The following is a 25,390-nucleotide window of genomic DNA, read 5'->3' as shown; positions in this document are numbered from 1 at the left end:
TGCCACTGTGCCACACACATACACATGCATGCTCACATACACAAAGAAACAGAATCATAAAAATTTAAACAAGACCAAACCCAAACCATCTCTCCAGGTCTCACAGAACTACCGCAAAGACCGTTCTTCCTCTCTGCCTGTCATCTAATGTGGCTGCACATCACCCCTGCGCTCCACCTGCATCTCCCTTCCCCGACGAAAGGTACTGCCTGGTGTTTGACTTCACTGTTCCCTCTCTCCTTGGATCCCTCAGCCATGCTTAGATTGCCTCCTTGGCCTCCTTGCTGAAAACCCTCAACTAGCTCCTTCCCTCTTGAGATTTACAGCTTTTCTGACATTTCTAGGCTGTGCCCATCTCCTCTCGACTCCAGTTTCTCCTGCCTCACATAATATTTAGACATTCTTGAGCCAAACACCACACATTTCTTATGCTTTTAATCTCCTTTTTCTCTATAAATTAGACTTTCCATGGCATCAAACAGTTGCTGGCAGTAATATAGGCACAGTCAGGTACCACAGTTCTAGAATGCAGGCGATGGGAAATGTGGGCAGATGTGTGTGCCCTTAGGAAGAGAAACCCATGAAACGCCCTGTGTGTTGACATATGTCTGTGGCTTTGGAATGAAAAAACTGAAAGATCACTGGGTCCTTTAAATATCTTTATCCAAAACTCAACCCCAAGGCACTGCAGTCTCCAAATCTAAGGTTTCATGGGAAGCATGGTGACTTCTGTCCCTGGCACAACCCCTTCCACTCACTGTGTGGCCTTTGAGTAATTCCCGTCTCTCTTTCATGTTTGAGTTGCTCGAGGTAAACTAAGAGATTGATCATTTTAAGACATTTTATAGTACTATGGAAATGCTAATACAAATGCTGTTAATAACAGTTGTTACTATTAACCTCAAAATCACATGGTGATACCTGATGCCAATTATACCATAAGCACCAACTGGAGCCATACATACACCATACCTCTGAAGAGTGGGTATGAACCTGCTCCACCCATGTCTATGTGATCCACACAAACCTATGAACTTCAGGGTGAGCTTGAACTCTGAAAGGCCTTGGAGTTAACTTGTGGAGAGTTGGCTAACTTGACCAACCCACCCAAAAGTTTGTGGTTAATGGATTACAAATTTGGGTAATGCAGAACAATAAATCACAACTGAAATAATAAAGCTGAGAGTCCACACAACTTAAGCAGAAACACCAGTGTTTTTTATCGGAAATGAAAGAAACCATTGATCATAGCAACTGTCTGAGATTAGCAGGGAGCCACATTTTCAAACATCCTGCAGTAAATCCAGAGCAGATCCAGCTGGAAAGCAAGAGTGGAAATAAAACTAGAAAATTCATACCACACTTTGAAGTCTGCTTCTTTCACAACCACGAGTCCCTGATTCGCCCCAACCATTCCGAGCTGCCTTTGCTTGCTAAATTTATTTTAAAAGACACACAAGCCACACACACTTGCATATAATCTTTCAAATGGACTCCAGCTTTTTGCAAGGGTGGCTTGTTGGGGAATTTGAATCCCCAAAATACTTTCTCTTGCAAATGAAATCAGCCATCAATTCCCCTGACTGCAACAGGAATAGAAAGGCGTTCCAGCACTAAAGCTAAAAAACACTTTAGGTTCTAGAAGAAGTGCAGTTTAGTCGTCTTTTGTTCTATCCCTTGACCCTGCCGTGCACTTTTAAGTGTTAGTTTCCATGTGCTACAATCTACCCGAGACTGCTAACGGAGATACCAAGATACCAACATGCCCGATGCCAGAATGCGGGACAGAAGCCTAGTAATGCCTTCCATCCCATGGAGCCACCTGGGACTCCTCGAGTGGGCCAGGTCACCACTGGAAAGTAACTGCTGCCCTCCTAACCCATCAAAAGAAAGCAAGAGAAAGGCGTGGGGTGAGCAGAGTGTCAGTCCTGCCATAACACACCAGTGTCATTTACAACTATGTCCCGGGTCGGAATAGGATATGCATGTATGGGCAGCTGGATCACTAGATCCTTTCCCTAGTCATCAATATGGAGAAAGAGAGACCCTGTAACTGAGGCCCAGCACTGAAGGGACCCAACGTGGGGTCCCTTCAGTGCCACAAGGAAGAAGCAAGAGCGGAGAAACAGGAAAGTTGTAAAAACCAATGATTGACAACTTATGTGTCAGGGTTTCTGCCACCGGAACAAAAACTGAAAAGGAGACTTTGAATGACTGTACCCACTCAGGCCTAGGATTACAGAAAGTGTAAAACAATAAAAATCATTCTTTTCACCCAGTCTCTTTTGTGAGACTGCAGGTTGGACAAATAGAACATTGCTGAAGTCTTTTCCAGCCCTGTTGTCATTGTAAGGGGGTCTACAGTTCAACCCACTGGTGGGATTTTAATTCTAGCATACAGAGTGGGGCAAATGCCCTCATTGCTGAGGCTGCTTTAGTTCGTAGGGACACTTTGGTACACTTGTCACACCCCCGGATGGCTTTTTTCTCACTCCATATATGTTTCTGGGCTTGTCTGTCTCTCATTCTCTTTATGTCTCTTCCATACAAACATATGGAAGAGTGTGAACCCAGGGAGATGGAGAGGCACATTGGGATGGCATGACTTCGCAACCCCGCTAAGTTGGCATGAGTCCCGAAAGTTCTATTTTCTTGAACTAACGAGAAAGTTTGTGAAAAGGCAGACTGCAAAATGCTGAATTCACTGAATGTGTCCTCGTAATTCTTCTCAAGGCCCAAGCTGCAGGGCAGGAACAGGTTGAGACAGGCCCTGGCCTATAGGGTCCACTTCTCCCTTCTGCGGCCTTCCCACCCAGGAGCCTGGTAACTCAGCACTGGAAGGAAACCTCAATGCAGGCACTCACACCGTGGACCCAAACTGTGAGCACTTGGGTGTGCTTGATCCAGACAACAACCCAGGCACAAAGTGACTAAGGCAGAGGCAGCACCACACAAACAAAGACCTCTCAACTCTACAGACACTGGGAGGGCACCAGCTGGTCAGCTGAGATGAAAGGAGGAGGAGGAGGAGGAGGAGGAGGAGGAGGAGGAGGAGGAGGAGGAGGAGGAGGAGGAGAACGCCTCCCATCTCCTCCTTCTCCTCCCCCATAGCCATGCTTGTAGGCAGCCAGGACTTACTTTTATAGCCCTGTGCAGATGACCTTGTTCCAGCTAAGATAGGGCTCCTTTGATCTCAGCAGGGGATGCTCTGGGCCTGCAGCTGGCCGATATTAATAGCACAGGATCAGCTTGGGCAGAAGAGATGGCTCCGTTGGACCGGGTCACTTGTATTCCCTTTTCTGCATCAGAGCAGAAGGGACTTCATTTCCCGGATCAGCTCCTGCTGGGTGCTCCTCTTAGGTCAACCCAGATCATTTTATTGCTGGCTGCTCTTGGCTGCCTGCTCTCCTAACTGTTTAAGCAAGGGCCCCTGCTCTGCAGCTGAAATCCATTACAGGACTCTGTAGAGCAGAAGAACCACCCGTGGCTGGGTGCTTCCCAGCTGCAGACCTTCCTCACCATGTCAGCACTGGAAACGACTCGAGCAATCTTTTACTCCTTCAAAATAACACCAGACAGAAGAAACTGAGGTCCCAAAGATCTGCCCACGGTCATAGTCACCACATAGTCAAAGGCCAACCAATAAAGGCCTAAACCCCACAAGTAGTTTATTCTATTTTATGTTATATATTTCACATCTCTTTCATAGAAACTTAGGGACCACTGCAATATATCTGAGCAGGAATGCACGTTCTAAGAAATGCTCCCCCCACCACCAGTGTGCTTTTTGTTTTTGTTTTTTTGTCTGAAGTTCTGGGGATAGAATATTGCTGTCTCATGAGTATTAGGCAAGTGCTTTCCCTCGGCCAAAATCTGTTTATTTTAACTCACTGGTAAGTAACTCCATTATAAACTTCGGGAAAAATATTTCCATGTCCTATTTACATGTTCCCTCAATACAAGAAAAATACCTTAAAAAAACAAACCAAAACAAAACAAAAAACTAACTGCTTCAATTCCCTCTCCAGTTTCATCACTAGGAACAGTTAGTTACCTAAGGATGAGCTAGGAACGCCCTTTCCTATGAACAGCTCATCATTTTCCTGTTGCCATTACACTAGAGTTCAAAGCCGTTTCGTTTGTTTGTTTGTTTGTTTTTTGAGACAGGGTTTCTCTGTGTAGCTTTGGCACCTGTCTTGGAACTCACTCTGTAGACCAGGCTGGCCTCGAACTCACAGAGATCCGCCTGGCTCTGCCTCCCGAGTGCTGGGATTAAAGGCGTGCGCCACCACTGCCCGGCTCAAAGCCATTCCTTTCCCTCCATTTTGTTCCACTTCTTTGCTTAATATAAAGCTGGGAGACAAAAAAAAAAAAAAAAAAAAAAAAAAAAAAAAAAAAAAACAAATCCACTTATTTTCAAATAAAGGAGCAAGATACTCTCTTCCGGTTTCCTCAGAGCTGAACAAATCTGTGTGTGGTGTGTATGTGTGGCATGTCAGTGTGTTTATGGTGTGCATGCGTGTTTGTGTGTGTGTGTGTGTGTGTGTGTGTGTGTGTGTGTGTGTGTGTATAATTATAGAGATTTTTAATGGCATTCCTAGGCAGAGTGCTGGTCACTATTTTCTGCAGTACTCACCTAATGTCCCGTTACTGTTTATCATGTGTACACCTTTGGTTGGTCCCTGTGGTAAAAACACGCACACGAAAAGAACACAGCACAGGGCTGGTTCTGTATTCAGTAGTAAAGCACTTGCTATCACAGTCTGCATGGGACCCCCAGTTCCATCTCTAGCACCAGAGAGACACAGCTACCGATTTAGTTTTAAAATATATGCAAAGTTAACCTTCTCAGAGCATTTCTTTACAACTCCAAGCAGGCAGAGAGGACCCAGAGGAGAGAGAGGGCAAGGCCCACTGCACCCAGGAGGCTTTATGCCAGAGGCAGTCTTGGAGCCTGGGGGCCTGGCCTTGGGAAGAGAGGTGAGAGGTGAGAGGACCAGAGAGAAAGCCTGTTCTAGAGACAGGAGGAAGGGCAGCGGAAGGCGGCACACTTAACAAGACGTTAGGTTCGAGGACTTAGTGGGCTGACCAGCAAGGGGAGGGGCTGACCCGGAAGGGTTAAGAAGGATCAACCTTGTTTAGTGGGGTTCCAGAAACTAGACCACTCAAAAGAGAAATACTGGAGTCTCTGCATTTGCTGACCCCCACGTCGTATTGCATGGCTGCTACAATAAACCCCAAACCCTTGGATATTTTCAAATTGGCACACTTATTTTAGCACATCCTCAGAAAAGACGATCTTCAGCATTTTGAGTAGGAGGGAGACACCCTGGAAGAAGGCCAAACAGCAGAATGGAAACAGAAGGTCTTATAGGGTTTATTAAAATGAACCAATTATGAGTCTTAATTCATCACTTGATCATAACACCGATCACAAGGGAAACGAAGGGACCCATGAAAGATATATTTGGAAAGAAAGCCAAAGCCTGTTTGACGACAGGGTTTGAAGGGGAGGGGTCCCCGCTAGTGCAGGCTCTCCGCCGAGGCGGCAGGGGGATCACAGAGCACCGAGTGGAGAAAGAGGGGACAGGCAGAGAGCACGTGACAGCTTTCTTAAACACGCCAGTAGTTTTCACTGTGAAAAGCAACCCTGGGAAGCGGACATGTGGGGCTTCCAATCTGAGACTAAAGCGGCGCTGGTGCCCGAAGACGACCTGGTCAGGCAGTCAGGAGCCTGTCTAGGCCTGAAAGTCCCCTGGATTCCATCATGACCAGTTCTCAGAAAGCAGAAAGGGAGGGTGGGCCTGGAAAACCTCTGTGTGTCTGCTCAGGCCCCTAGCACTGTGCCCCAAATTCAACTGCAACCAGAAAAGCGCCGAAATGTCAAGGGAGGGCTTTCAACAAAATTAGAAACCACCTTCTGGCTGCTTGTGTAGTTCCCCCAACGACTCAAGGTTCACTGCCTTCAAAATCCCAGCCAGTCTGACCTTTGCTAGTAGGAGGCGGTAGAGAAAACGGGCAGATTTACAACTGTGGAGACTTGGTCTTGCTTCTGCTGTAAAGCTGAGCAGGAATGTCAGGTCTCTTGCATGGGGAACCACTGCACACTCACAGGCGGTCCAAGGGTGCTCAGGACAAATAAAGGACAAGATTGCCACGGGACCACTGGTAAAAGCAATGCTGGCCCATCAGTCTCAGAAACGGCGACTGGTTAGCCAGGCACCACAGAGGGCTGACAAGACTCCCTCCAGGGGGGAAGTGATGGATGTGTGTGAAGATGATTCAAAGGGAACTCACTCAGAGACAGCAAAAGACAAGAACAGATCAGGTGCCCAGCAAGATGTCCAAGCCTAAATCACCAGGCTCCAGCAGGCTGCACTGACCAGCGTCCAGTAGCCATGTCTCCCAGCTCTCGGCAGGAGGCAGGAGGCTGTATGTCAGTGTCAAGTTTCAGTCTCTCCAGGACAGATCCTTTACCTTCAGACAGGGACAAATCATCAGCCGGAGACACCAGGTCTGCTTGAGAAGGGAGGGCTCCACTCAGATGGGTCGTAATTTGATTCGTCAAGATAACCTGTGAACAGACAGGGAGAACAGAGCGGGGAGGGAGAAGAAAGAGAGAAGACCAAATTAATTATTAGAGCTATCAAAAGGCAGACTGTGGTTTAGGGGGAGAGTGATAAAGCCAGGTAGGAAAACCCCAGCTCTAACTTTCACCAGCTTATCTTCAGGCAGGGCCTATCGGTATTCAAGACCCAGAAAACAAGCAGGTGGGCTTTCTTCAGAGCCAGCATGGCTGAGCAGGCTGAGAAGTGTTACAATATTAGCTAAAGGCAGAAGACAAACCAGAATTAAGATGCACATGCACATTTTATAAAGTTTATCGAATTTTTGAAAACTGGGGTCCCAAAGCTAAGACATTGCTGGTACTGATTCTAAAGTAATCATTTAAAGTTTGGAGGCCAGTGGGTTCTTCCTGTTATCCCCAAAGCCAGTTTTATTTTCAAATGTATGAAACAGAAATAAGGTTCATCCCTGAAAGAACAGCAGAGGCATCTTTGAAATTAGTTGATGAAAGCAAAGAAGTGTAGTGTCACTACGCACTTAAGGCCTCAGTTAACACAATTTTGTTAAAAATAAAGTCCACGGCACTTAAAATCCCTGGGAAGGACTCTAAACCGCTTACTTCACATGACCCAATGCTATACAAAGCTTTTATATTTGGTGAGTCAAGACATTTTCTTTCCCTTCAAAAATTCCATTAGTAAAGTGTATTCTATTGTTTAACAATCTACAGAGAGAATAAAGTGCAGACACTCTGTTACCAAATTCCTAGAACACACTCATTTTCCAAAGTTCTCAGTGAGGTTCCCATCACGAGTAGGAACCACTGAAGGAAATGTCTCCTTGTGTACAGGCCAGTGTTCGGAACGGGTACCTAAAAGAACAGAACTGTCTTGGTCTGTTGACAGGGTTAGCTAATGGGTTTGCCATCCTGATATGAACAGCATCATCTCCTTTTAAACATTTCTCATGGTGCTGGGGATTGAACCCAGGGCTTCGTGAATGCAAGCCAAGTACTCTACCTCCAGTTCCACTGTAGGGCATCCACATTAACCAGCTTTTCTACCACACCTCTGTGACTGTCTCTTCAATGGGCCAGTGGCACATACAAATCCTGAACCAATGGCAGCTTCATCGGGGGACAGAGGGGAGCAGAGTGACAAGGTCAGGTTCAGCGATGAGGGCCTCTTAGCAGAGACAAGTCTCAGAGGCACCAGTATCATGCTTGGAGGCTCCAGCGACTCTGCAGTGCTGGCCAGGCTTTTAGGAGCCCACACGGTACTGGCCACTCCCAGACCTCATACTCCTTCTCTTTGCTACTTCTCATCTGGACTGCTAAGAGTCACACGGGCCGTCTTCAGTGAACATGCCTAAAAATAGCAACTGTTCATGCGAAAGAGAGTGAGTGAAGAATTATGTTGCCCTCTCACTCCATAAGATATACTGCAAACTTCAAAGTTTAATAGAGCTGGGTTCAAGTTGTGACCTTTGTTTTTTCTTTTTTTAATTGTGACTTCTGAGAAGTCTAGATATATAAGCCTTGATTTTATTTATTAAAAATTTTATAAGCATATATTCTTTGTACAAAGTGATAAGTTTTAAAATGACGTTTTCATTTTTCTTTTTAAAATTTATTTAGAGAGAGAGAGAGAGAGAGAGAGAGAGAGAGAGAGAGAGAGAGAGAGAGAGAGACTTATTATGTAGTTCAGGTTGTCCTGGAATTCATTATGGTGATCAGGCTGGCCTCCTGAGAGCCAGGATTAAAGTGTGTGACACAGGACCAGCCCAATAACAGCCTGTTCACTCACGAATATCACTGACCACACTCCATACCCCTCTGCTACATTATGCTTATTGGATGAGTTACCTGTGGACATGAAGGTCGTTTCCTCTGAATTATTTCAAGGTTATTTTTAGTTGGTTAGGTTTGGAATGAGGAATATGATAATAAAAAGTGAGCTTTCATTTTTGTGGGATTCTTCCAGATGATAGCTTGGTGAGAATGACTAGAACTCTAACAATGTGGTAGCAGTAAACACACACACACACACACACACACACACACACACACACACACACACGCACACACACACACATACACCCCACATACATATCATATATACAAACATTTCACCAAATATAGTACCTATCATGGAAAGCCTGTCACCACATACACTGGGGACATTAAGAGGAAAGGGAACAGCATGGCTTCTCCAGAACGATATAAGTGAATGAGACAGCATCAGCTAAAATAGTTCCATCTCTCTTTTCCAACATTGGTTTTGTAACGGAAACACGAACTGAGGTGATGCTTTTACTGTATGGAAACGGGTAACAGTCTGCAAATCTCCAGCGAGCTACAGATGCTTCAAAAAGAGCTGCCGAGTGGCGTTGCAGTTCAGTGGCAGAGCACTTGCCAAGCAGCTGAGGGGATCTGGGTTGGATTCCCAGCATAAGAACGGCAGGATGGGGAGGGGGAAGGAGGAGTAGGGGAGGGGAGAAAGGAAAAATACACATTTCCACTGAAGCAGACGGAGAAGAAAACCTTGCCTCTCTCTTCAGTGGCTCTGCCGATTATCTTTCCCTTGTTATCATGAGGCTTCAAGCCAAGGCGCTGAAGGCATCCACTGCCCGGAAACTTGGGGCTTGCTAATCACATCATCTGATGGAATTGTGCGGTTTTCTAAATCTGTGTTTAGCAAAATGATGGAACAGAAACACTTCCAAAAGCATCAATTACAAATAATCACAACTTGGACAGAAGCCTACAGATGTGTTTTTCTCTGAGGCAATCTGGAGACGTGAAAACTATGCTCTTAAAATAACTTATAAAATACTACTGCAGAGTTATAAACAGCGCCTTAACACTGTCTGGTTTCTGAAAATGAGTTCCGACTGCACTTCAGAGGGCTTTGCATCGACTCTGCTCAGCTGGAGCAACCGGGGCTTCTGATATGGGACACAAATCTGTGTGAGAGCAGTTTGCACAGAGGTCGAGGGCAGTGCTTCGGAATTAGGCAGACTGGAGTTCAGAGCTAGGCTCCACTGCTGCTGGTCTACAAGACACTGGCCAGTGTAACTTCTCTTGATGTGCTAGTAACCCCCAGGAGCTTGAAGATTAGACTTGACGATTTACTTAAAGTCTTTAGCACAGTACCCAACCTATGGCCAATGGTACCCCGTCACTGTCCCTAGCCATCCTTTGCTGATGGTGCTTTGCTTGTTCAGAAGTCTCACGCCCAACTTTACATAGTAGCCTGTTAGTATGCACATGTATGGGTGTTTTTTTTTTTGTATCTGTTAAAAATTGTAAAAATAGTTTCTCATCTTCAACAAAAAAAAATCACAAACAAAAGTCAGGGGCTTCTTTGTACAGCATATTGTTCGCTGTTGACAAAGAACATACATTTGCTATTTATATCTTTAAAAGCAATAAAACTTCAATTGAAAGTGCATCTGTTATTTTCACCATTTCCTTAAAAGCATGGCTAATTGAAAACACAACGTAAGTACATCAGCATCAACTATAACTACAAAGCCAGAGGGGGACTCCTGGACAAAAGGGAAGATAAGAGTTTTAATGATCATGGTTTCATCTGGAATCAAGAGGAGACTGAATCTGGCTCATTGTTTCCTTAGGAGACCACCAGCCTCCTACTGAGAAGGGGGACAAGAAGACCTGCAAGTTACTGAGTAACTACTGTCTTGACTCAAATTATTTTATGAAGAGATAAATGACTTGTTTTCTAGCACTGCCTTGGCTATTGGATGCATAAAAGCACATTTGTATACAAAAGGCATCCACATAGAATGGAGCATAGACCATGAGTCCCACTGCTAATTCTCTCCCCACACAAAGAAGGGGACATTTCTTCCTTCAAAGGTAAGTCGCCATGCCACGTCCACCATGGCTCTGGCAATGAACCTGACTAGAGTGGTGAGGAAATGAATAAAAGACAGACAGATGGGCACATGGACAGAAAACTGGGATAGGGCAGTCTGGGCTTCAGCTGGAGAAACCATAGCACCCCAGAATCTCATTGTGTTTATTATACACAGCTGAACAAGGATGTGGGGTTATTACATACAGATAAACAAGGAGGCAGTTTATGGAGTAGAGCTGGATCAAGGGGACAGATTTAGCTAATCTCCATAAGAGCAGTCTCTGGATGGGAGCAGTCTCAGACTGTAAAGATCTGCAGAGAGCAAGTTCCAGGAGTAGCCATCAAGGGTACCATAGCCTACCATGAGTATCAGCATCCACTGGAGAGAACAGAATGGAGGGTTACCAGGCCCAAAGGCAGAGCCTTTGACAGAAGGAGTGCCTTCTACTAGACTCTTAGAAGACAACCAAGAAGACAAAGCTTGTACTCAGCAAGGGTAGAAGAGGTAGAATGTAGTATCTGGTCTTGTTTAGCAGCAGAAGAAATAGTAATGGTCAGCAAACTAGTAACTCAATATTTGTAAGTCAATGAACTAGTTCTTAATTCTTTGGGAATTTCATACAATGTATTTTGATCACATTCATCTCCCAACACATTCCTCCCTGACCCACCTCCACCTCTCTACTCCCCCAACTTTGTGTCCTCCTTTAAAAAAAAAATTAATAACTGACTCCAATTGTGCTGCTCATATACTCCTGGGGTGTGGGTCATCCATTGGAGTAAGCTGACTACCAGTAACCAGCTACCCCCTTAAAGAAAAAGGACTCTCTTTTTCCCGTAAGTCATCAATTGTCCATAGCGCCTCAGGTTGGGGTGGGGACTTGTGACTCCCTTCTCCCTCCATGCTACAATGTTGACTGGCATGATACTGTACAGGTCTTGCAGGGACAACTCTAGCTGCTGTGAGTTCACGAGCACGACCATTCTATCATGTCCAGGAGACACCATTTCACTTTGGTCTTCCCTGACCTCTGGTTCTTACAGACTGTCTCCTCTTCTGCAATGGTCCCTGAACCTTGACAAGGGAGTGTGATCTAGACAGACATCTAACTTGTGGGGGAGTACTCCATTGACACTTACTCTCTACACTTTGACCAGCTGTGAATTTCTGTCTTAACCACCATCGAATGCACAAGGAAACTTTTCAGATGAAGCCTGAGAGTGGAACTAACCTATAGGTAGAGAGATATGAGTTTAGAAAACAGTTTGATGCTATGTCTGTTTAGAGAGAAAATAGTAGTAGGTGCACCTCTGTGGCCTGTGAGTACCCCACCATGTGTTCTTAGCCAGATTTACAGTACCTTGCATGTGTTTCCTTCTATGGTGTGGGCTTTAAATCCATTAGAAACTGTTGGTTACTCTATAACATTCATGCCACTATCGCACCCATGGGCATATCTTACCATGCGGGTCATTAGTTGCCGTTCCAAGGGTTCCCAGCTAGGTAAGACTGTTGATGACGTTTCCCCCCTCAGTGGCCTACATAGCACCTGACAGCACTATGAAAGCCAGCCAGCAGAGGAAGCTTCCTGGTCTGACGTAATTTCTCTACATCCTATGAACAATGTGTGTAGTGTCTTCAGCAACAGGGTCTTATCATCAAGTTCTGGTGGACAGCTAAGAGCAATGGCAACAGGTTGTATTCTTCTGGGCGTCTCTAGGATACCTCTGATCAACAACTTGAGGGGAGGGATCCTCTGGGCTTTTTATTTGGCTTCTGAGATGAGCATAATCCCTTGCATACATTAAGTCCAATCTCTCCCCCCCACCCCACATATACACACAAAGATTATAAAATAGTAGGTTCCACATGGCTTTTTCAAACAAATCAGACTTTTTTCTAAAAAAAAAAAAAAAAATCACAAATATGACCAATGCTATTATTAGCTTCGTGTGTGGGCATGTTAGAGACAGATTTTATCATCTCCATTTTCCACTGAGTGAAGTAGTCACCTTGCTGAGTTCAACAGTCCAGAGGACAAGAGGAGCTTGTAGGTTTACTTGACTCTTTCCTAAAGCAACAGTAGGAAGAGGAGAGGGGGGTCTCTGAGCCCAGGCCTACTTAACAGGTGGCTTCTCCATGCCTTGATGTGCTGGCTTAGAGAATTCAATCTATAGAGTTAGTCATGGATCTCACTATAGGATCTCATGTCCAGACATGCACTAAAAGACTGTCCAAAGCCAGTTGATAACAAGCTACTAGTCATACTAATAAATAACTCTGAGTCACATAGGCACATAGGCAAATAGCTCCAATTTCCAGAAAGTCAAGCATGCAAGAGAGTCTACATAAATTATGTCAATCTTTCTAATATGTGCGATCAGTCATTTCTGAGGCCACAGGTATCTTGGAAACTAAACTCTTCATGGGACTTATGTCTATATGTAGCAGAGTTCCAAGTGTAGCCTGGCAAGAGAAACCAAGAGTGACCTCAGGAATCTTGGGGAGTTCTATGCCCAGAACACCACTTCCTCCTCCGCCCACTCCCTGGCAGAAAATGACCAAAGCCTGCTACACAGAATCAGTGAAGTTTCAAAATCACCTAACTGGGCCAGGAGGACTTCGTGCAGTGATTGTAAATAGGCAGCCCTGTGAAGAAAGGGCCAGCGGGAGAAAGAGCAGCTTGACGGGGCATCATCAGCCAGGCACAAGCACAGAGCTTTCAAAACGAAGGGCCACTGCCTTTTACGGGCTCCGAAGGCATCATCTTTCTTTCTTTCTGTACTGAAAATGGTCTATCTGCTCCAGGCAACATTATTGAAATATTACTTTTTGTACCTTAAACTATCCAAATTGTAGACACGACAGTGACCTGGCTTTTTTATCCAAACAAAGCCTTGGGTGAGTCAGACATACTGAATTTTGATCCCAGCTCTGTTAAAACTTACAGAATGCCTTGCTGTTAAGAAGACAGAGGCCGGAACTCTCCTGTGAGAAACTGTTCGGGTTCATTGAGTCCTTTCATCATGCCAAGGCTTGAGAAAGGCCCTGGAGTGGTTTCAGCACACTCTCCTCTTGGTTCCCAACCATGACAGTGTCTGTCCCAACTCTCTTGTTCCCAGAAGAGCCCTGCAAGAGGGAGACAGGAAAGAGAGAGAGAGAGCAAAGAGGGAAAGCTCTGTCTGTCTGTCCGTCTGTCTCTCTCTAGGTGTGTGTGTGTGTGGGGGCGCGCGCGCGCGCATGCATGTGTACGTATGCACACGCAAGAGCAGGGGAAATGGATTAGGAACAGGGTAGGCCCACCATGCAGGTCCAAAGGCTAATGTTCCCAGGCACAGGCTCCTACCCCTCCCACTCTCTTCCGACCCACCTCCAGCTTTGGAAAGAGATAACCAGCATTTGTTGTGAGGAAAAAGTCAGACTAAATATTCTGGAATTTGAGCATCACAAAAACAAATCTGGTTTTACTATTCACTGGCTTAGTTTTGCCAAGCTCTGGAAAATTATAAATCATTCCATGAAAAAAAAAAAAGATCATTTTCCTTCTTCAGCTCAGTGAGTATCAACTGTCTATTCTAGAATAAAGAACTGATAAGGCTTTAGGATATCGGTCTGCTATTCCCATCATGAAAGACTGACTGTAAGACAATGGTTATCTGGGAAAATGTGAATGCTGTCAGGACCTTTCTTTTTGAAATATTTGTCATAAAACATCCAGCTTCAATCTGGCCCGAAGAAAACACGACTGTGGGATTCCAGCAGCCTGCCTATATTTAGTTTTGGCTCTGACATTAATCTGCTGTGCAGTTCTGGGAAATGTGCCTAACTGCTCTGTACTTTAAAGTGTTGAGTCCACAAATGCTATGAAGAGAATTAATATATTCTGATGACTGTTGGTGAGGAGACTGCAGAGAAAAATGTTGACCATGTTTCAGTTCGAATCAGTTCTGGTGTTGGACTCAAAATTCCATGATCGTCACTGAGTCTCACCATCTTCCACCTTAAGAAAGCCACTCTGCCCAGAGATACTTGGCAGTGGCTGAGGAAAAGGGGAGGGAGACCCAGTGAGGGAGACAGCTTGGGCATATTTGTATTTATGGTGATAATTCTTTCACTCCAGAAAATTCACACTCTTCACACTGACCTGGGAGTGAAAAATCTCTCTAGTGGACTGGCTTCCTCAACTGTTGTCCTCCTGGAGGCCCAGAACCAAGAGGTGCTAATGTCAACCCATTGAGACTCGGGAGCAACACAGTGACTTGCTCCTGGAGCTCACCACGCCTATGGTCACAGCACCACGGCGGCTAGCCGCGGGCTTCCCCCGGAGTGTTTACCCTGGGGGAGGTAGGCCACAGCCATCCACAGCCGAACTGGAGACGTGAGCGAGCTGCTGATCACCAGAGTCCTCGGAGGAAAGACAAGCTCCATGAGAGGCAGGTACATGGAGGGAGGGTGACTCTCCTCAGCTTTTCATGCACACCTGTCCAGTCACAGAGGGCACCGCTAAGAGGCCCACGCCCACCATCTTGGGTCCATCGCCTCCACCACTGTGTGCAGAGGAGATGTACTGAGGGAAGGACAGCGCCTGCTGTTTGTTCAAACCCAGCACACGGTACTGCACAATGGTGAGGCTCTCTCTTTGGCCCACTTTCCCCAGAGTGTACATTCCAGGGGAACCTGCGGCCAGCAACTGGGGCGCCGTGGCCGTAGCCGTAGCCATGGCGATCTCTAGTTGCATATCACCGTTGTTCCCTGGCCCCAATAGGCTGACCTTAGCGCCTAGGTTCTAGGACTGGCGTGTGTGTGGGGTGGGGTAGCAACAGCGAGGAAGCCACAAGTAGCAGGCCAGTGTGCTGTTTCCACCTCTAGCCCAATCCGGCGGTGTTGTATCTGTGATCTCGGGCCCGCTGCAGGAAATGACACACTCTCTTGGTTAGTTGTGACAGGGTAGCCGCCGTGCCTTTCCATGGTGCATTTACCGACTATAAGCAATACTGCAGTGAGCACGGGGCCAGGACGGTCTGGCCACCTCGGTGTGGAAAGGAAGCAGGCAGACGGTCAGATGACTCTGAGCTTCACACAATCTGAAAGAAACTTTCCTACCAGCTGCGCTGCGCGTTTTCTGCCCCAGACTCACTTCTGCATGAAGCGTGCTGGGTTGTCTTTGCCCACTTCCTTGTCCCTGCCTACCGAGCTCTTCAGAAAGGCGGGGAGGTGAATTTCCAGAGGCCCCCCGAGTTTCTGATGACCTTTTTAGGTGTTTCTGTGACTTGTGGTGCTTTCTATTCACGTGTATGCCTTGGTGCTGGGGATTCCCCTCCCTTCGGTTTGCAAGGAGGACTAGAAAGACACAGCCCTGTGATAAGGACCATCGCAGACGAGTGGGACTAACTCACTTCCCCTCCTTACACTCATTTGGGACCAAGAAAAGAGTTCTATTGAGTCATTTGCTCCCCCAGGAGACTGAAAATATAGCTCTTGGGGGAGTCCAACTTTATCAACACCAACTTTGATCCCCCAGCCTCATCTATACTTATTGTAGTCAGGAGCTGAGCTCGGAGGAACCTCAGATACCTCCTGTGGGGAACAGGCCAGTGCTCACCTCCTTGTTGGTGTCTCTATGCTACCAACAAGAATGGTGTGACATCCTAGCCAGCACGGGCTCACCAAAGGCACTGACTGGACAGATGCAATTGTCTCTGTCTCCAGAGTGAATCTGTGCCATGAAACAAGCTCCATTCACCATCTGTTCACAGGTTGGTTAAAGGTCTGCCTAGAAATGCCCAAGTCAGCAGCTCTGTCAGATGCTCTCACACAAAACTAACTGTATGTCCTCAAAGATGGACAACTGTATAAGCTATTACTTTTTAAGGAGGCATGACATCATACTTCTATGTCCATATTTACATGATATCAATATAGACAAACAATAACAACTCATAATTAAACAGAGTCAACTAAGGAAAGACACAAGAGGAACAGGTCTAGAACAACCATATTAAGTGGCCAACTATTTACCTAGTGGCCCTTGGTATGGCACACTCCATCATGGCCACTAGAGAGCCAGTCGTATGTTACAGGCCCACTGAAGTGGGTATCCTGGCAAGGGCACATGTCACTTGGGGCACAAACCTCAGTGCCAATTAACAGACCAGTGTCTTCTCTCTGATACTCACTCTGGTGACTTGGAAATGGCCATCTGGAGCAACGTCTGAGAGGAAATGTGAGGCTCGATCAGATCTCAGAGTTGCCAGCGAGTAGGGCTAGGCGCCTGTAATGACCACTGGCTCAGTTTGTCAATGCTACATATTGGAGCCAATGTCTTGTACCTTCCCCTCCCTCCTCATTTTCAGGCAGCTATTGTCACCTCTATCTGACGTCACTAACATGAGTGATGGCACCGTGGTGTTTTATACTTGGCACGGTTCATTCACAGACCGGTCTCAATTAAGGGAAGCTGGGAACTAAGTCAAGCAGCCATTGTGGGTGGGTGGGGTAGGCGGGCTCTGGACTCCAGCATCCTGGCCTCCTTCTCCTAACAGTAGTGGAGTACCACGTCTACACTTCCTCAGGTAGATTATTCGCTCTGTCCATGCCTCATTTTCCTCAACTGCATAATTGGGTGTGTAATCATCCCTATGGTGAAGACAGCCAACAGCATGTAAAGTCCTTTTCAAAAAGGCTTGACACTTACTAGTGCCTAATGAATATCACCTTCGTTGTGGTATTCTTTTTCTAACCTGTTGATGTCTCATGGTTCACTTCCTCTGGTTCTCACTCATCCCATCCCAAACACCCAGTCTGAAAAACACCTTCCTCTCTTAAGCTTTCATATGTCAGGGTCCAGGTAAACTCTTGATTCTTTCATGAAAAATTTCCCAAGTATTTTAGCCTCAACTAATCTCTGAGTTCTTAACATACCTACTCCAGCATTAGTATTAAGTAACTTACTACAAGAATTTGTCTCAATGTTACATGTGTTATTTTTCTTTTAACAAGACTTAACAGAAATATTTCTTGGTCTCAGATAAGTCCAAGGAAGGGAAGTCAGTTAATACCAACCATCAGTGATGGTACTCATCATAAAGCTTTGTTTTTCTTAATCCTTGCCTACAGTGTAAACTTGAAGAGATTTGATGCCTTCCTGGGTCCCTGAGCCTATTCTAAATGAGGGAAGGGAGAACAGAAACTAGCTTTAATTCAGTACTTCCCACCTACAGACTCCACGTTGAACACTTGTCTCACATTTATTTAGCTCATTTCATCCTCTGAGCTCAGCGAAGTCAACATTATTAGCCTGGTTTTAGAGATGAAGAAACTGAGGTTCAGAGTGGTCAAGCAGTTTTCTGAAATCAAACAGCACCATGGGTCAGATTCAAATCCGTTCTCTATGGCTCTACTGGGTCCTAGTCTACACTGGTTCTGCCAAATAAAAGTTCCTTGCTTGAAAACTCATGGCTTCATGGACATTTGCTGATCCAGCTCCTCAAAGCAAGGCATGCTAACATTAGATTAAACAAGTTCCATGTTGCTCAATGCAAAATCATATAAAAAAACAAAACAAAACAAAATAAAAAAACCCTGGGAAGATGTCTCAGGGGGTAAAGTGCCTGCTGTCCTAGCCGCCTGACAACTTAGATTCAGATCCTCAGCTTCTATGTAAAAACCAGTTATGGAGGCTTGAGGCTGTAACCCCAGTGCTGGGAGGCTGAGACAGGAGGGACCCAGAGGGCTTGCTCTCCAGCCAGTCTTGCTAATCAGTAAGCTCCAGGTTCAGGGAGAGACCCTGTCTCAAAAAATAAGGCAGAAGCACCACATGAACCATAGCCATGAACCACAACAATGATCAGCAATGGTATGAGATACCTAAATGTGCAATTTTAACACTCACATCTTAGTGGTAACCAACAGATATGTAATTGGACTGAAGGCCTGCTCAACAGGAGGGGAATCATGTCTGGTACAGGAAGCCTAGTTAACTACCTGGGGCTAGTGAAGTCATGGACCTTAGAGGAGAACCTACTGTTACCCTTTACTAGACTAGCATAATTCCAAACTGCATTCTAAATACTTACCCTTTACCCACAGATAAGTGTAGTTCTCATCAGAGAAGCTCCTCTTTGCAGCCAACAGGGGCCATCCCAGAAAATCACAACTGCTGTGACCGTGTCTCTTGGAAATGACAGGGATGCTACACCCAGGACACCCAAATAACATGCTACCTAATCAAGACCCTAACAATGGCAATACAGACATGTTAATAAAGAAAGGGGAAATATCAAGGGGCCTCACCCCCTAGACAAAGAACTACAGGCAACTAATTGCTGCTGCGAGAGGGAGAATTAGTCTTCCCCAGGAATATATCCCTAACTAATTATGTAATACCAAGTGATCAGCCTTGAAATCATATACCTACAAGCAACACTAAACACACTCAGCAGCTGAATCACACACACACACACACACACACACACACACACACACACACACACACTGATAATCAAAGAAATAGAAGTCATGAATTTGAGAGGGAGCAAAATGCAAGAAGGCATAAGAGGGGTTGGGGAGAGGAAAGGGAAAGGGGAAATGATTTAATTACATTTTATTTATGATTGAAAAAGCAAGGTGCAAAGTGATAGAGGAAGAACTGACATCAGCCTCTGGCTTCCACACATGCACATACACATACAACATGCATGCACATAAGAGAGAGGGGTATATTTACTTTTTTTTTTTTTTTTTTTTGGTTTTTCGAGACAGGGTTTCTCTGCGTAGCTTTGCGCCTTTCCTGGGGCTCACTTGGTAGCCCAGGCTGGCCTCGAACTCGCAGAGATCCGCCTGGCTCTGCCTCCCGAGTGCTGGGATTAAAGGCGTGCGCCACCACCGCCCGGCGGGTATATTTACTTTTAAACAAGATGTTTAAGAATATAACAAGTTTTCAGTAGGAAGGAAGGGAGTCAGTCAGCTCCTGTCAGTAGTCCCTGCAGTAGACCTGGAAACGTTGAATTTGCAGGCTAGGGAGGAACCATGCACTGATAGGTGTGGCAAGGGAAAGGACACAGATTCCAGGATTCTATTTCTGTCTCAGCCACTAACCACTCTGCTAATATTTTCACTTCTGCTAAAATGTGATGACGGGAGTTTAGGAAGAAAAGCTGCTACATCAGAGCAGCCAGCCAGGCAGTTAGCTGGTTCCATGTGGTACAACCTCACACAATACTGGGGGGTCTGTAGCCGGAGTTCACAGCTGGGGGAGTTCACAGCTGGGGCAAATTCCATGTGGGCATTTGTCTTTCCAGTTTCACCCTGACCGGTAGAGGGTATCTCACTTAGGATCTACTTGAGACTCTTGGATTTCTTCTTCTTTCCTTGTTTGAAGTGGCGTTTGTACTTTTCAGACTGGTTACTATATACAGTAACAATGCAAAATAATAAAAAAAGATGGATTCTTAGCATGTTTAAAAATCAAGTCATGAGGGGCTGGAGAGATGGCTCAGAGGTTAAGAGCACTGGCTGCTCTTCCAGAGGCCCTGAGTTCAATTCTCAGCAACCATATGGTAGCTCACAACCATCTAAAATGAGATCTGGTTCCCTCTTCTGGTGCTCGGGCATACATGCACACAGAACACTGTTTACACAATAAATAAATAAATCTTAAAAAATGTAAAAAAAAAATCAAATCATGAAATATTATATTAGCACCTCTGCACCCTGATGGGCCCTCAGCCTCATGGTGAGAATTCAGCTTGGATGGGGGTGGCAAGGCAGAGGTTTGCCCTTGGCTTTTTAATTCACTCATATCAAGACGCCAGTGGTGGATTATAGCTGTTTTCTTTTATGGCATATCATGATCCCTTTTTTTTAAAAAAAAAGTGGCAGGGAGCTGGGCGGTGGTGGCGCACACCTTTCATCCCAGCACTCAGGAGGCAGAGACAGGCGGATCTCTGTGAGTTCGAGGCCAGCCTGGTCTCCAAAGCGAGTTCCAGGAAAGGCACAAAGCTACACAGAGAAACCCTGTCTTGAAAAACCAAAAAAAAAAAAAAACAAAAAAAAAAAAAAAAACAAAGTGGCAGGGAACCCATGGATAGTGACTGTCCATTTCTACTTAGCTGATGTCTCATGGAATTCTGAGTCCTAGTGTTGGGAATAAGTCCTATAGATGATTTCCTGGAAGGGATCACTGCTGAGGACAGATGTCCTACTGCTTTGGATTTGGGTGACAAGCAAGCTCTTTTCTCCCTGGTTATTGACAAAACAGTGCTCCTTCTTGTGGACTCCCGCCCTCCGCAGGACCACAGGGAAATGACTAAATTGACCTGTTGCTCCAGTGAATCCGGATAAGTGAATAAGTCAATTCTCTTTAACTCTGTGGTCTCAACTTCTTGTTGGTTTATTGCAAAATTAAAGGGCACACGGAGCAGACCCATCAATCAGTAACCAGGAGAGGAATGAGCTCTTTGTGGAATGCACTAAGAGCAGGAAAGATGAAGGAAAAAAAAATGAAAAGAAACCTCATGAAATGGTCATTTGTTAGAAGATCGGAGGGGAAAATTCCCCGTTCTCATGCAACATTATTTAGGAAAAGTCTTATTAAAGGTTTCCTATCTCACTAGGGGAGCAAGCCCTGGAATGCAAACAAAGTCCCTCAAATCATCTGCCCTTTATTGGTGCTGGTTTTGTTTTTGTTTTTGTTTTGTTGTTTGGTGTGTGTGTGTGTGTGTGTGTGTGTGTGTGTGTGTGTGTGTGTGTGTGTGTGTGTTTGCTGTGTCCCACAAGGCATAGCAGATATCATGAGCCAAGGGCTAGAACTGTGAGTGACTCAGCCCGCCCCAGACCAGGGGAAGAGAAGCCACTATTGTTTATTAACCAAAGAATGAACGAATGAACAAACCAGCAAATATCTTACCTGAACCTCACTCCACTGACCCCACAGCCTCTGCTCAAAGCTGGACTTCCCCTAGCACATCTCAATTCAGAGTTACAGTTCCCGAGCCCAGGCCTTCTTTAGAACACCCTACAAATGCTATTTGACGAGCCCCAAACCCAAAAGTGCTGGAGGAAGAAAACCAATATTTACAGGGTGCCAATCACCGTGCCCACTGTCTGTTTAAACAACCTTCTTCAGAGGCCTTGGGGTGGAGCCCAGAGATAAAGTGCTTGCCTGGCACACACAAGGCCCTGGTGCAAACCACGGCGCTGCAATAAACAAACGAGCGACTGTAACACCCATCGCAGCCCTGAGGTAGATGCCATTATCTCTCTATTTTATGGATAAAAAATAATGAGCAACTAGGTTGGAGAAAGAGCTCAGTTGTAAAGTAAGACTTAGTTCAACCCTCATATCCACATAAATGCCAAGTGTGGTGATGCCCACTTGTAACCCCAGCCCCGGGGACGTGGAGACTGGCAGACTCCTAAAGGCTTGCTGGCCAGCTAGTTTAGCCTAATTGACAAGCCGGAGGTCCCAGGAAGAGACTGTCTCAAAACACGATTGGGCATCTCCTAAGGAACAACACCCAAGGTGTACACACACACACACACACACACACACACAGAGAGAGAGAGAGAGAGAGAGAGAGAGAGAGAGAGAGAGAGAGAGAGAGAGAAACGCGCAAGCACAAATTGCTGAGCTTGTAGCAAGCAGCAACATCATGTGACTATAAAACAACCTTTCCTAACTTAGATGATCCCATTCAGGAAATCTACTGTTGTACCCTAAATCCCAACGGAAGAAAGGAAATCCAGGCGGTGATGGATATGACATGCTGGTGACTCATCAGCATATACTTTCCATGCTTCCTTTCTCCAGGACAATCATTTCAGAGGGTAGAAAGGCAAGGCACTAAGGGGTGTAGGGAGCCAACTGCACTGGTAGGCCGAAGAACCATTAGAACACAACATGGCCATCTTCTTACCTGTGAGATGCAACTTTGGAAACAATGTGGCCACAGGGAAGAATTCTTTAGGTTATTTTAGAATATTTTTAAATGTATAATACATGTGGATGAATATAAACTCTTACCTGAACCTCATTGTCATCAATAAAGTAGACATTACAATCAGAGAGAAAGAGAGAAAGAGCGACTTGTCTAGAGTCTACAACATTTAAATGGAACCAAACCCGGGTCCAACTGACACCGTATGCCACTGTTCTCGATACTCCTTGATCTCAAAGGGGAGCTCACCTCCCGGAGACAGAAAAATTCCACAAGGATGGGATCTCATTGTCTTGGATGTCAGGATGGGCTACCTGGGACCTGTATCCTCCTAGGGGAACTGGGTCACTGTTTCCCTGTTTTCTCTAACGGTTACTCATTATGAATAGCTTGAGAATACACATTGCTGCTGAGGTGGTCCTCTATTGCCAATATGAGGCTTGATAGTCATAAATTACCGCAAGCTGTCCCCGCAACTGACTTAGCCACAGAGTTCCCACGAGACGGCAGTAGAGGCAAGAGGGGAGAGACAAGGAAGACTGAGCAAAGGAAGACTCAGTCTAGGCTTGCAAGGGAGCTAGGAGGAAATCTTGTGTGTTTAAGTTACCCAGTCTTGTCCCGGCCCATTGTTCTCCCCCACATCCCCCCAAGCCCACTGTGCTCTCTGCCCTGAGCATCTCATGGATGTCATAACCCATCCTTCTCAGAGCATCGAAAGTGGCACCTCTACAGATCTCCTCTCCTTGCAAAGTAAGCTTGGACCAGCCCGTGATCTTCAGCCACGAGCCATCCACCACTACTCAGAAACCTGTAGTCCTTTCTCCTTTTCCCTCGTTCTGATGAACCCCCTCTTAACTAAGTTTTACAGGTGACTCTGCTTGTAGGACTTTATGTCGCCGAGGCCCTAGGAATAAGCAAGCGGTCTACAGCAGTAACTCTGAAGTGCTGGACCTGGGTCTGGAAGCCAGTGCTTCTGACTACAACCATATTAGCTCCCTGCATGTTCTTTTCACACCTCTATGAAATTGAGCCTTTGACTCTACATTGGCTGAGACTCCCTCTAAACATGTCTGAAGCACAGCTGTAATATAGAATGAATATCAGATTAAAAACAAAATTACTCAAGTAATTTATTTCATTTCATTATTAGAATTAAACATCTTATATTTCCTTAAAATGGAGCAGGGAGGTATCTTCTGGGAAGGAACTATGATGAAAGGGAACAAATAATCCTTGTTGTAAGGGAGGTGTGCCAAGATGTATGAGAGCACAGAGGCTGGGAAAGAATGAGTCCCTGCAGGAGGCTCAGGGAAAAGTGTCAATGGACCTGGGCCTTGAAAGGAGAGCATTTAATTGTGTGGAAGGTAATTTAATGGCAGAACACCTCATGTTATAAGAATTTAGAGCTGGGCAGTGATGGCACACACACCTTTAATTCCAGCACTTGGAAGGCCGAGGCAAGCAGAACTCTGAGTTTGAGGCCAGTCTGGTCTACTGTTTTGGAATATTTGTTTACACTGTAAAGATCTATCTCTGCCTAAGGCACCTTCTGATTGGTTTAATAAGAGATGAATGGCCAAGAGCTAGACGGGAGAGGTAGGTGAGATTTCTGGGGAGAGAGAGGAAGAGAAGGAGGAACCTAGGTATATGGATTATGCCAGAGGAACTCCAATGAGACTCTGAAGAAGTTGGACATACAATATAGAGTGAAGGTAACCAAGCCATATGGCAGAATGTAGATGAATAGAAACAGGTTAATTTGAGTTATAAGAGCTACTTGGGGACAAGTCTAAGCTAAAGGCCAAACTTTCATAATAATAAGTCTTGGGGTCATTATTTAGGGGATGGCAATCCAAAGATAGTCCCACAAGAAACCTTGCTACAGTCTACAAAGCAAGTTCCAGCACAGCCAAAGCTACACAGAGGAATCCTGTCTCAAAAAGAAAAAAGAATTTGGATTTGCAGGGTATTTTAGATGTGGTCCTTAAACTCCCAAGTACTAGAAGACATTGATAAAGTGACTGCCCCATCTCTTTGTACAGTTACAGAACAGACATGTACACAGGAGTAGATCTGTATCCAAAAAGAACTCAACACTGAGTAGCATGGTAACAAGACCTCAGCTGAGAGGTACCAGGATGGACTTTCTCTTCCACTAGATACTTGTATCTGGTGTCTCAGCCTTTCAGGAAGAGGAGGCTCCATAACCTCCTGCCTGCCAGGGAAGGTTGTTCTCACAGGACAGGTTCTTTTTTTCTTTACTGTTTTTTTTTTTTTTAAATGAACATTTTTCCTTTATTTTACATACTGACCACAGTTTTCTCTCCCTTTTCTCTTGTTCTCTCCTCCTGACTCCCATCTACCCCCCTTCCCATCCACTCCTCCTCTGTCTCCATTCAGGCCTTCCATGGGCTTGAACATAGCAAGTTGAGGCAGGACCGAGCTCCTCCCCCTGTATAAAGGCTGGGCAAGGTAATCTAGCATGGGGAACAGGTTCCCCAAATCCAGCTAAGCACCAGGGATAATCCTAATCTCACTGCAAGGAGCCTTATAAACAGACCACACTACACAACTGTCACACACATGCAGAGGGCCTAGGTCGGTCCCATGCAGGCTCCCTGTTAGTCCAGAGTCCATGTGCTCCCATGAGCTCAGGTCAGTTGTCTCTGTGGGTTTCTCCATCATAGGACAGGTTCTTACAGAAAGAAAAAAAAAAGGCAGCTATGAGTCTCTCTCTCTCTCTCTCTCTCTCTCTCTCTCTCTCTCTCTCTCTCTCTCTCTCTCGTGTGTGTGTGTGTGTGTGTGTGTGTGTGTGTGTGTGTGTGTGTGTGTGTGTGTGTATGGGGTGGGGAGGGGAGTGCTCCAAGTTTCAAACTGTATTTAGAAGTCAAATTCTGCTAAAATGGAGGCAATAAAACTAAACCAACCACCAAAACATCCTCAAAGACTGTGTGTCATTGCCGGCCATCCTGGCAGCTTCCCTTCAATTCCCCCACTCAGGAAGG

General features: G+C 45.6%; 1 protein-coding gene across 2 annotated transcripts in view; it reads right to left on the bottom strand.

The window, feature by feature from the left end:
• The window catches only part of Rad51b (RAD51 paralog B), a 541,809-nt gene that overhangs the window by 153,383 nt on the left and 363,036 nt on the right, over positions 1–25,390 (bottom strand). For both annotated transcript variants that reach the window (XM_076550950.1, XM_042260850.2), the window contains exon 9: positions 6,478–6,574. In XM_076550950.1, the coding sequence (XP_076407065.1) occupies positions 6,478–6,574 (97 nt within the window). The remainder of the gene's footprint in view (positions 1–6,477; positions 6,575–25,390) is intronic.

This window comes from Peromyscus maniculatus, chromosome 14 (genome assembly GCF_049852395.1).
Source record: "Peromyscus maniculatus bairdii isolate BWxNUB_F1_BW_parent chromosome 14, HU_Pman_BW_mat_3.1, whole genome shotgun sequence".
Classification (NCBI taxonomy): Eukaryota; Metazoa; Chordata; class Mammalia; order Rodentia; family Cricetidae; genus Peromyscus; species Peromyscus maniculatus.
This window is presented reverse-complemented; position numbering and strand designations above follow the sequence as displayed.